This window comes from Ranitomeya imitator, chromosome 2, assembly GCF_032444005.1.
Source record: "Ranitomeya imitator isolate aRanImi1 chromosome 2, aRanImi1.pri, whole genome shotgun sequence".
In the NCBI taxonomy this organism is placed as follows: domain Eukaryota; kingdom Metazoa; phylum Chordata; class Amphibia; order Anura; family Dendrobatidae; genus Ranitomeya; species Ranitomeya imitator.
Window position 1 is genome coordinate 560,284,259 of NC_091283.1, and position 13,427 is coordinate 560,297,685.

General features: G+C 50.2%; 1 protein-coding gene across 1 annotated transcript in view; it reads left to right on the plus strand.

The window, feature by feature from the left end:
- Positions 1-784: 784 nt before the first annotated feature.
- Positions 785-13,427, plus strand: part of TRIM65 (tripartite motif containing 65) — a 102,487-nt gene continuing 89,844 nt past the window's right edge. The window contains exon 1 of the mRNA XM_069752055.1: positions 785-1,302. Coding sequence (XP_069608156.1) covers positions 856-1,302 — 447 coding nt within the window. The 5' untranslated portion in view covers positions 785-855. The remainder of the gene's footprint in view (positions 1,303-13,427) is intronic.

The following is a 13,427-nucleotide window of genomic DNA, read 5'->3' on the forward strand; positions in this document are numbered from 1 at the left end:
AGTGCTGCACATCTCCTTATCTATACTGCCAGTACTGCACATTTCCTTATCTATACTGGCAGTGCTGCACATCTCCTTATCTATACTGCCAGTACTGCACATCTCCTTATCTATACTGGCAGTGCTGCACATCTCCTTATCTATACTGGTAGTGCTGCACATCTCCTTATCTATACTGGCAGTGCTGCACATCTCCTTATCTATACTGCCAGTACTGCACATCTCCTTATCTATACTGGCAGTGCTGCACATCTCCTTATCTATACTGGCAGTGCTGCACATCTCCTTATCTATACTGGCAGTGCTGCACATCTCCTTATCTATACTGGCAGTGCTGCACATCTCCTTATCTATACTGGCAGTGCTGCACATCTCCTTATCTATACTGCCAGTACTGCACATTTCCTTATCTATACTGGCAGTGCTGCACATCTCCTTATCTATACTGGCAGTGCTGCACATCTCCTTATCTATACTGCCAGTACTGCACATTTCCTTATCTATACTGGCAGTGCTGCACATCTCGTTATCTATACTGGCAGTGCTGCACATCTCCTTATCTATACTGGCAGTGCTGCACATCTCCTTATCTATACTGGCAGTGCTGCACATCTCCTTATCTATACTGGCAGTGCTGCACATCTCCTTATCTATACTGGCAGTGCTGCACATCTCGTATATACTGGCAGTGCTGCACATCTGGTATACACTGGCAGTGCTGCCTGTTTGGATGGTTCTGCCCAGCTCTCTGCTGACGCCCACCTTCCTCCTCTGCAGCGCCCCTTCCTGTTCGCACTTGTCAGCACAGAGGTTTCACTTTCTTTTCCAGGCTCTGGAGCTGCACCTGCATTTACAATGGAGGCGGACGAGGGTTTGTCCCACGTACTGAACGAGCTAAACTGCAGCATCTGTTGGGAGCTGTTCGCCACCCCCCTCAGTCTCTCGTGCGGGCACAGCTTCTGCCTGACATGCATTAATAAGTACTGGGACAAGGAGATGCCTTACTACATCTGCCCGGAATGCCGGTTCCCCTTCACCCAGCGGCCGGAGCCTCACAAGAACGTCAACCTCAGTAAGGTGGTGGATGGCATGAAGGCGCTGGAGCTTGGCAGAGCCATGGTGCCCCCTGTGCAGGCAAGCCCCGGTGCCGACAATACCGCGCCAACGCTGTGCCAGCGCCATCACCAGCCGCTGACCATGTACTGCGCCACCGACAGTCGCAGCATCTGCGGCAAGTGTCTGCTGACAGGCTGCCGGCAACATGACGTGCAGGACGTGGAGGAGCTGAGTGGGCAGAAGAAGGTGAGGACCGCCATGGCCTGCTAATGCTGAGCACTATAATGTCCTGTGGGTGTAGTGCCATGCATGCTCTGTATACACTGTACATAACTGGGCATGGATGTGTATCAGCACAGGCAGGGCAGCAGCTAAAGCCCTTCATCCCCGGAGCTTTTTTCGTTTTCGTTTTTCGCTCCCCTCCTTCCCAGGGCCATAACTTTTTTTTTCTCCGCCAATTTGGCCATGTCAGGGCTTGTTTTTTGCGGGACGAGTTGTATTTTTGAACGACATCATTGGTTTTAGCATGTCGTGTAACAGAAAACGGGAAAAAAATTCCAAGTGCGGTGAAATTGCAAAAAAGTGCAATTCCACACTTGTTTTTTGTTTGGCTTTCTTGCTAGGTTCACTAAATGCTAAAAATGACCTGACATTATGATTCTCCAGGTCATTACGAGTTCATAGACACCAAACATGTCTAGGTTCTCTTTTATCTTAGTGGTAAAAAAAAATTCCAAAGTTTGCTTAAAAGGAAAAAAAAAAGCGCAATTTTCCAATACCGGTAGCGTCTCCGTTTTTCGTGATCTGGAGTTGGGTGAGGGCTTACTTTTTGCGTGCCGAGCTGACGTTTTTAATTATACTATGTTTGTGCAGATATGTTCTTTTGATCATCAATTATTGCATTTTAATGTAATTTCGCAGCGACCAAAAAAACGTAATTTTGGCATTTTGATTTTTTTTCTCACTACGCCGTTTAGCGATCATGTTAATCCTTTTTTTATTGATAGATTGGGAAATTCTGAACACGGGGATACCAAATATGTGTAGGTTTGAATTTTTTGTTTTATTTTGATTGGGGCAAAAGGGGGGTGAGTTGAAGTTTTATATATTTTTTATTTTTTTATATTTTGAAACACTTTTTTTAAATTTTGGAATGCTTCAATAGCATCCATGGGAGGCTAGAAGCATGCACTACTCGATCGCCTCTGCTACATAGAGGTGATGCACAGATCACCTCTATGCAGCAGAATTACAGGGTGGCGCTCATAGCAATCTGCCATCAACAACTATAGAGGTCTCGAGGAGACCTCTGGTTGTGATGGCAACGCACCGATGCCCCCCCCCCCGATCACGTGACGTGGGTCAGCGGTGCGAGTACTTCTTGTTAAATGCCGCTGTCAGAGTTTGACAGCAGCATTTAACTAGTTAATGGGCGCGGGTGGATCGCGATTCCGCTTATGCCCATTATGGGCACATGTCAGCTGTTGAAATCACCGCCGGAGCCCACCTCAAAGCGGGGGATGCTGCCAGCTGAAGTACTATTCAGCTGGCAGAAAGGGTTGCACAAAGTTTCCATCGGGTAGGATACTTTCCTGACCGTTGGGACCCCCACTGATCTGGAGAACTTGAGCTAATGTAACAGTGATCGATCATGTGCACCTCTACCCCATTCATTATCAAAACTGATATATCTGCAGTCACTCTGTGTGACTGCAAACTTATGATTTCCCCCCGGCACAGAATTGGTGATTCGTCGGTTTCAGATCCGGGACCGGAGGGTATGTGCGGTATACATACTCATGTCCACTTGCATGGAGCGAGGCTGCGCCCTCTATTCGGAAATGCTCACTGGCTATCCATGTCACTGGTGTGTATGTTGTAAGGCTGCAACTAGTGATGAGCGAGTATACTCGTTGCTCGGATGATCTCCAAGTATTTGTTCCTGCTCAGAGATTTAGGTTTCCTTGCCGCAGCTGCATGATTTACGGCCGCTAGACAGGCTGAATACATGTAAGGAATGCCTGTTTGTTAGGGAATTCCCACATGTGTTCAGTTTGTCCAGCAGCCGTAAATCATGCAGCTACTGCGAAGAAAACTAAATCTCCGAGCACTAAAGGCCCCGTCACACATAGCGACGCTTAAGCGATCCCGACAACGATACGACCTGTCAGGGATCGTTGCTGCGTCGCTATGTGGTCACTGGTGAGATGTCAAACAGCGAGATCTCCCCAACGACGCAGCAGCGCAGGGCCGCCATCAGGGCATGACAGCCGTGACTGGCGTATGGGGCCCGGTGAGCAGAGGGGGCCCGCATCGGGCTCCGTCTCATCTGGTCACCGGGCCCCCCCTGCAGGCGCTGCGGCAGCGGCAGTGGCGTAACTACCACGGTCGCAGCAGTCGCCACTGCGACCGGGCCCGTGGGAAGTCAGGGGCCCCGGCAGGTCAGATGCACGCCGACACCAGCAAAAAGTTAAAAACGGTTGCCGTGCAGGTGATTCCTCCCGCACGGCAACAGACAGACCGGCCCTCCACCTGACCTGCCGGGCGCACACATCAGATCAGCAGCCGACGCCTGATCTGAAAGGAAGAGCTGAAGATCCTGTGGTGACGTCATCACTATCATAGGGCTTTCACCATTTATCAGCTCCGCCTCCTGATCACATGACGATGACGTCACCACAGGTCCTTCAGCTCTCAGCAGCTCAGTCCTGGTTGTGTGCAGCTCGTGTTCTCTGGTATCAACCAGCAGCAGATTTCCGGTTCCTGCTGTTCTGGTGAGATGTGGAGACAGGGGCAGAATGTGGAGACGGATGGGGCAGAATGTGGAGACGGATGGGGCAGAATGTGGAGACGGATGGGGCAGAATGCGGAGACGGATGGGGCAGAATGGGGAGACGGATGGGGCAGAGTGCGGAGTCGGATGGGGCAGAGTGAGGAGTCGGATGGGGCAGAGTGAGGAGTCGGATGGGGCAGAGTGAGGAGTCGGATGGGGCAGAGTGAGGAGTCGGATGGGGCAGAGTGAGGAGACGGATGGGGCAGAATGCGGAGACGGATGGGGCAGAATGGGGAGACAGATGGGGCAGAATGCGGAGACGGATGGGGCAGAGTGCAGAGTCGGATGGGGCAGAGTGAGGAGTCGGATGGGGCAGAGTGAGGAGTCGGATGGGGCAGAATGAGGAGTCGGATGGGGCAGAGTGCGGAGTCGGATGGGGCAGAGTGCGGAGTCGGATGGGGCAGAGTGGGGAGTCGGATGGGGCAGACTGAGGAGTCGGATAGGGCAGAATGCGGAGACGGATGGGGCAGAGTGCGGAGACGGATGGGGCAGAGTGCGGAGTCGGATGGGGCAGAGTGCGGAGTCGGATGGGGCAGAGTGCGGAGTCGGATGGGGCAGAGTGCGGAGTCGGATGGGGCAGAGTGCGGAGTCGGATGGGGCAGAGTGAGGAGTCGGATGGGGCAGAGTGAGGAGTCGGATGGGGCAGAGTGAGGAGTCTGATGGGGCAGAGTGCGGAGTCGGATGGGGCAGAGTGCGGAGTCAAATGGGGCAGAGTGCGGAGTCGGATGGGGCAGGAGCATGGGCAGGATGTGGATTTGGGTGAAAAATATTTTGGCGGGGGGGGCCCCATTTGAAAGTTCGCACCGGGGCCCATAACTTTGTAGTTACGCCACTGGGCAGCGGCACACTATTGACGTGCGGGCCCGCGCCCGCACGTCAATAGTTAACAGCCGCCCGCCAGTCTGAGGCTGGCGGCTGAATAGGGCCGCAGTGCGCACTCGCCGGCGTCGCCGGCGTCTAACGTCATTGTCAGCAGCCGGGCCTGGCGGCGAGTGCGTCTGTGTGGAGCCTGGAGAGGGAGCTTCACCCGGCGCTGGAGCTTGGCCAGGTAAGAAGTTGTGTTTTTTTTTTTTCTTTGAGAGCTGCTGCGATCCAGGGGGGCCCGGGGGGCAGGATGATGGACACACAGGGGCAGAAATGCTGGACACACAGGGGCAGAATGGTGGACACAGTGGGGCAGAATGCTGGACACAGTGGGGCAGAAATGCCGGACACAGTGGGGCAGAAATGCTGGACACAGTGGGGCAGAATGGTGGACACAGTGGGGCAGAATGGTGGACACACAGGGGCAGAAATGCTGGACACAGTAGGGCAGAAATGCTGGACACAGTGGGGCAGAATGGTGGACACACAGGGGCAGAATGGTGGACACACAGGGGCAGAATGGTGGACACACAGGGGCAGAATGGTGGACACACAGGGGCAGAATGGTGGACACAGTGGGGCAGAATGCTGGACACACAGGGGCAGAAATGGTGGACACAGTGGGGCAGAATGCTGGACACAGTGGGGCAGAAATGCTGGACACAGTGGGACAGAATGGTGGACACACAGGGGCAGAATGGTGGACACACAGGGGCAGAATGGTGGACACAGTGGGGCAGAATGCTGGACACAGTGACACAGGGGCAGAAATGCCGGACACAGTGGGGCAGAATGGTGGACACAGTGGGGCAGAATGCTGGACACAGTGGGGCAGAAATGCTGGACACAGTGGGACAGAATGGTGGACACACAGGGGCAGAATGGTGGACACACAGGGGCAGAATGGTGGACACAGTGGGGCAGAATGCTGGACACAGTGACACAGGGGCAGAAATGCCGGACACAGTGGGGCAGAAATGCTGGACACAGTGGGGCAGAATGGTGGACACAGTGGGGCAGAAATGTGGACACACAGGGGCAGAAATGCTGGACACAGTGGGGCAGAAATGCTGGACACAGTGGGGCAGAAATGCTGGACACAGTGGGGCAGAAATGCTGGACACAGTGGGGCAGAAATGCTGGACACAGTGGGGCAGAAATGCTGGACACAGTGGGGCAAAAATGCTGGACACAGTGGGGCAGAAATGCTGGACACAGTGGGGCAGAAATGCTGGACACAGTGGGGCAGAAATGCTGGACACAGTGGGGCAGAAATGCTGGACACAGTGGGGCAGAAATGCTGGACACAGTGGGGCAGAAATGCTGGACACAGTGGGGCAGAAATGCTGGACACAGTGGGGCAGAAATGCTGGACACAGTGGGGCAGAAATGCTGGACACAGTGGGGCAGAAATGCTGGACAGAGTGGGGCAGAAATGCTGGACAGAGTGGGGCAGAAATGCTGGACAGAGTGGGGCAGAAATGCTGGACAGAGTGGGGCAGAAATGCTGGACAGAGTGGGGCAGAAATGCTGGACAGAGTGGGGCAGAAATGCTGGACAGAGTGGGGCAGAAATGCTGGACACAGTGGGGCAGAAATGCTGGACACAGTGGGGCAGAATGCTGGACACACAGTGGGGCAGAATGCTGGACACAGTGGGGCAGAATGCTGGACACACAGTGGGGCAGAATGCTGGACACAGTGGGGCAGAATGCTGGACACAGTGAGGCAGAATGCTGGACACAGTGGGGCAGAAATGCTGGACACAGTGACAGGGGCAGAATGCTGGACACAGTGACAGGTGCAGAATGCTGGACACAGGGGCAGACTGTGAGACCCAGGGGCAGAATGGAGATACGGGGCATGATTGGAGACACGGGGCAGGATGAAAGACATGGGGGCATGACTGGAGACAGATGGGGCAGGATTGGAGACAGATGGGGCAGAATGGAGACACAGGGGGCATGATTGGAGACAAGTGTCAGGATTGCAGACATGGGGGCATGGTTGGAGACATAGGGGGCAGAATGGAGACATGGGGCATGATTGGAGACACTGGGGCAGAATTGGAGACAGATCGTGCAGGATCATGGGGCAGGATGGATATGATGGAGACAGATGGGGCAGGATGGAGAGATCACATGGGGCGATCATATGGGGCAGGATAAGGAGATCATATGGGGCAGAATGGATACTCATGAGGGCAGGATGGGAGAATATCTGGCTGACGCCAGGAATGAGACACACGGGGCCAGGCTGGGTGATATTATTAATACCATAGGGGCTAATTTAGGGATATTATTACTGCAGTGATGTATTTATTTTATTTTTTGAGTATACTATTTTAAATGGGGGGCGGTCCTGTTACTGTATAGAGTGATACTATGTCGCCTTCTTCATGTGGTGTAATGTAGAAGTTGTGAAAAATTAAGTAATGTGTTCTGCAAGCGGAGCTCGAGATAACTGTGTTATGATGGAGACAGATGGGGCAGGATGGAGAGATCACATGGGGCGATCATATGGGGCAGGATAAGGAGATCATATGGGGCAGAATGGATACTCATGAGGGCAGGATGGGAGAATATCTGGCTGACGCCAGGAATGAGACACACGGGGCCAGGCTGGGTGATATTATTAATACCATAGGGGCTAATTTAGGGATATTATTACTGCAGTGATGTATTTATTTTATTTTTTGAGTATACTGTTTTAAATGGGGGGCGGTCCTGTTACTGTATAGAGTGATACTATGTCGCCTTCTTCATGTGGTGTAATGTAGAAGTTGTGAAAAATTAAGTAATGTGTTCTGCAAGCGGAGCTCGAGATAACTGTGTTATTTCCTGCAGAGAGAAGTCCTGGCTGGATGAAATGATGGCGGTCTGTGCTGGATGAAAGATGAAGGACTTCACCTAGAGACGTCACTGGTGAGTCAGTGTGTTACCTATACACTGACACTATACACTGTATACAGAGCTCCTGTGTATAATTTCACTAGTGATCACTATATTATCTGTACACAGACACTGCATACTAAGTACAGATCTCCTGTGTATAATGGCACTTACGGTGATAGTATGGTGCTTTTTTAAAAATTACTGATCAGAATTGTAGTATTCAGTCACTATGTGGTGGTAATATGTGGTCTGGACATGGTGTTGTGGTATTTGTTCCTTGTATGTGATATTATTCGATCCCTGTGGTGGTAATATGTGGTCTGGTCATGGTGTTGTGGTATTTGTTCCTTGTATGTGATATTATTCGATCACTGTGGTGGTAATATGTCATCTGGTCATGGTGTTGTGGTATTTGTTCCTTCTATGTGATATTATTGGGCATTTTAAAAATTGATAAATAAATAAAAATATACCTAAATTGTATTGCATATTTTAACAAATATTTAATAGGTTACAGCAGAGTAGGGCCCGGCCAAAAGTGTCTACCGTGTTATGGTGGCGGCTTAAAAAATCTTTTGGCCAAAACAAAAGCTGCCTGCTATATGTGTGATCTGGTGATGGGAACTGTTAATGTGTGATTGGTGAGAAGTGGAGTTTTTCCAAGAGAGAGCGGTGGGACTGTGGACAGTTCGAGGGGGTGGAGCCTGGAGGCGGGGCTGGGGTGGAGCCTGGGCGGAGTCTCAAGGGGGCCCCGAAAATTTTGCCAGTATGGGGCCCCGAAATTTCTAGTGGCAGCCCTGCAGCAGCGATGCGGCGACCTGTACAACAATGCTATTTCATGACGATTCAATGGGACGTCCTGTCAACGAAGTCGTTGGTAAGGTGTCAAACACAGCGATGTGTGCTACCCAGCGGGACCTCAACGATCAAAAAACGGTCCAGGCCATTCCGACACGACCAGCGATCTCACAGCAGGGGCCTGGTCGCTACTACGTGTCACACATAGCGAGATCGCTACTGAGGTCGCTGTTGCGTCACAAAACTTGTGACTCAGCAGCGATCTCGCTGTGTGTGACGGGGGCTTAACAAATACTGGAGACCACCCAAGCGTGCTCGGGAAAATCCAAGCAACGAGTACACTCGCTCATCACTATCTGCAACCATTGGCTGGGGGTATGTATAACTCATACATACCCTCTGGTCCCGGGCACTGTGCATAAGTCTTAAGTCACACAGAGTGACTGTAGACTTATCAGTTTTGAACAGACAACCCTTTTAAGGGAGTGCTGTAGATCTGCAAAACGCTGAGTTCCCAGAAAGAAAGGAATGGTGGTGCGCATGATCGACCATGGCTCCCTTTGTCCCTTTTATCAGTAAAGTTAGGTTTCCCAGTGTTCGGTAGGGGATAGGCCCAAACTTGGTACAACCCCTTTAACCTCTTTCTGACCTCGGACGGGATAGTACGTCCGAGGTCAGATACCGTTCTTTGATGCAGGGCTCCGGCGGTGAGCCCGCTTCAAAGCCGGGACATGTCAGCTGTTTTGAACAGCTGACATGTGCCCGCAATAGCGGCGGGTGAAATCGCGATTCACCCGCCGCTATTAACTAGTTAAATGCCGCTGTCAAACGCTGACAGCGGCATTTAACCGGCGCTTCCGGCCGTGCGGCCGGAAATGAGTGCATCGCCGACCCCCGTCATATGATCGGTGGTCAGCGATGCGTCAGAATGGTAACCATAGAGGTCCTTGACACCTCTATGGTTACTGATGCCAGCCTGCTGTGAGCGTCCCCCTGTGGTCGGCGCTCATAGCACACCTGCATTTCTGCCTCATAGCAGCGATCTGATGATCGCTGCTATGTAGCAGAGCCGATCGAGTGGTGCCAGCTTCTAGCTTCCCATGGAGGCTATTGAAGCATGGCAAAAGTAAAAAAAAAAAAGTAAAAAAAAATGTGGAAAAAATAAAAAAATATAAAGGTTTAAATCACCCCCCTTTCGCCCCATTCAAAATAAATCAATAAAAAAAAAAAATCAAACCTACACATATTTGGTATCGCCGCGTTCAGAATTGCCCGATCTATCAATAAAAAAAGGATTAACCTGATCGCTAAACAGCGTAGCGAGAAAAAAATTCAAAACGCCAGAATTACCTTTTTTTAGTCGCCACGACATTGCATTAAAATGCAATAAAGGGCGATCAAAAGAACGTATCTGCACCAGCTCAACACGCAAAAATAAGCCCTCAACCAACCCCAGATCATGAAAAATGGAGACGCTACGGGTATCGGAAAATGACACTTTTTTTTTTTTTTTTTTAGCAAAGTTTGGAATTTTTTTTCACCACTTAGATAAAAAATAACCTAGACATGTTTGGTGTCTATGAACTCGTAATGACCTGGAAAATCATAATGGCAGGTCAGTTTTAGCATTAAGTGAACCTAGCAAAAAAGCCAAACAAAAAAACAAGTGTGGGATTGCACGTTTTTTGCAATTTCACCGCACTTGGAATTTTTTTCCCGTTTTCTAGTACATGACATGCTAAAACCAATGATGTCGTTCAAAAGTACAACTCGTCCTGCAAAAAATATGCCCTCACAAGACCATATTGACGGAAAAATAAAAAAGTTATGGCTCTGGGAAAGAGAGGAGCGAAAAACGAACACGGAAAAACTGAAAATTCCAAGGTCATGAAGGAATTAAGGATCAGGGGTAACCTTTACAATGAACAACCGTATAAAAATAGATAAAAAAAAGTGGCAAAAAACTATGGAATAAGGCTCCTTTCACACTAGCGTCGGAATCTCCCCGTCGCAATGCGTCGGGGAGAGATTCCGACGCTAGCGTTTGCTGCATTGCACAATGGAGGCAGCGGATGCATTTTTCCGGCGCATCCGCTGCCCCATTGTAAGGTGCGGGGAGGTGGGGGCGGAGTTCCGGCCGCGCATGCGCGGTCGGAAAAAGCGGTCCGTCGGGAGAAAAAAACGTTACATGTAGGGTTTTTTTCTCCCGACGGTCCGCCAAAGCACGACGCATCAGTAGCAAGACGGATGTGAAGTGTGCCAATCCGTCGCAAATGCGTCATCAATAGAAGTCTATGGGGAAAAAACGCATCCTGCAAGCACTTTTGCAGGATGCGTTTTTTCTGCAAAACGACGCATTGTGACGGACTTAAAAAAATGCTAGTGTGAAAGTAGCCTAAGGCACAATTAAAAAGGCTTATGTAAATAAAAAACGTCATCTTGTCCCGCAAAAAACCAAAACTCCATACAGCTCCGTCAGTGGAAAAATATATATAGCTCAGAATATAGATGCAAAAACAATATTTTTTTAATAAAATTATTTTATTGTGTAGAAGCGACAAAATCTCAAAAATATAAAACTGGTATTGCTGTAATTGTACTGAACCAAAGTATAAAGTTGTCTATTATTATTATTATTATTTATTTATATAGCACCATTGATTCCATGGTGCTGTACATGAGAATGAGTTACATACAAGTTACAGATATCACTTACAGTAAACAAACTAACAATGACAGACTGATACAGAGGGGCAAGGACCCTGCCCTTGCGGGCTTACATTCTACAGGATTATGGGGAAGGAGACAGTAGGTTGAGGGATGCAGGAGCTCCGGTGTTGGTGAGGCGGTAGCTCCGGTGTTGGTGAGGCGGTAGCTCCGGTGTTGGTGAGGCAGTATCTTCGATAGTGATGAGGCGGCAGCGGTGTCAGTGCAGGATGTAGGCTTTCCTGAAGAGATGGGTTTTCAAGTTCCGTCTGAAGGATCCGAATGTGGTTGATAGTCGGACTTGTTGGGGCAGAGAATTTCAGAGGATGGGGGATATTCGGGAGAAGTCTTGGAGGCGGTTGGATGAGGAGCGATTAAGTGTGGAGGAGAGTAGGAGGTCTTGGGAGGACCGGAGATCACGTGAGGGAAGATATCGGGAGATTAGTTCAGAGATATATGGAGGAGACAGGTTATGGATGGCTTTGTAGGTCAGTATTAGTAATTTGAACCGGATTCGCTGATGGAATGAGAGCCAGTGAAGCGATTTGCAGAGGGGGGAAGCGGAGGAGTAGCGAGGAGAGAGATTAATTAGTCGGGCAGCAAAGTTAATGGGACTCTGTCACCTAAATTTGGTGGGCTCTCTGTACGGTCCGGTGGGCAGTGTTTTCTCTCCTTTCATTCACCCCTTCCTTTCCCACTGGCCGCAATATTATTTTGAATATGAGTCTGTTTCCTCCGTAGTTCACGCGTGCGCAAAGCAATCTTGCCTTGCGCACAAGCAGTATGCTTTGCCCAACTACGGGCAAAACCGAAAAGCATTAGTGCGCATGCGCAGCCGCACTATGTCACGGAAGTTTCGCTGTGTTCCGGGACATAGTGCGGCGACGCATGTGCACTAATGCTTTTCGGCTTTGCCCGCAGTTGGGCAAAGCATACTGTGCGTGCACAAGGCAAGATTGATTAGCGCACATGTGAACTACGGAGGAAACAGACTCATATTTAAGATAATATTGCGGCCAGCGGGAAAGGAAGGGGTGAATGAAAGGAGAGAAAACACCGCCCATCGGACCGGACAGAGAGCCCGCCAAATTCAGGTGACAGAGTCCCTTTAAGGATGGACTGGAGAGGTGCAAGGGTGTTAGCAGGGAGGCCGCAGAAAAGGATGTTGCAGTAGTCAAGGCGGGAGATGATGAGGGCGTGCACAAGCATTTTAGTAGATTGACGGTTGAGGAAAGGACGGATTCTGGAGATATTTTTGAGCTGGAGGCGACAGGAGGTGGATAGAGCTTGGATGTGCGGTTTGAATGACAGAGCAGAGTCAAAGGTTATTCCGAGGCAGCGGACTTCCGGTACGGGGGAAAGCATGATGTCGTTGATTGCGATAGATAGATAGGTCAGGTAAGGAAGATCTATGGGATGGAGGAAGATGATGAGTTCAGATTTGTCCACATTGAGTTTGAGGAAGCAAGAAGAGACGAAGGAGGATATGGCTGATAGACACTCTGGGATTCTGGACAGCAGAGTGGTGACGTCTGGGCCAGAGAGGTAGATGTGAGTGTCATCAGCATAGAGGTGGTACTGGAGTCCATGGGACTTTATGAGTTGTCCCAGGCCAAGTGTATAGATTGAGAAGAGTAGGGGTCCTATAACAGAGCCTTGGGGGACTTCAACAGAGAGAGAGTGGAATGAGGAGGTGGAGTGGGAGTGGGAGACGCTGAATGTGCGGTTGGAAAGGTACGAGGAGATCCCGGATAGGGCAAGGTGCCAAAGGAGGAGAGGATCTGTAGTAGGAGGCAGTGGTCAACTGTGTTGAAAGCAGAGGACAGGTCTAAAAGGAGTACAGAGTATTGTCCGTTAGCTTTGGCGGTAAGTAAGTCGTTAGTGATTTTGGTCAGAGCTGTCTCGGTTGAGTGATGTAGATGTAGAATGTAGATTGTCAAAGAGCAAGTTAGATGAGAGGTGGGAGGAAAGTTCAGAGTGGACGTGCTGCTCCAGGAGTTTGGAAGCGAATGGGAGCAGCGATATTGGGCGATAGCTGGACATAGCAGTTGGATCAAGGGTTGGCTTTTTAAGGATAGGCGTGATTGTGGCACGTTTGAAAGCAGAAGGGAAGGTGCCAGAAGTTAGTGATAGGTTGAAGAGGTGGGTTAGGGATGGGATAAGTGTGGTGGTGAGGTTGGGGAGGAGGTGGGATGGGATAGGGTCGTGCGCACAGGTGGTAAGGTGCGATTTGGAGAGGAGACAATTAAGCCATAGGGGGTTCAGTGATGTTGGATA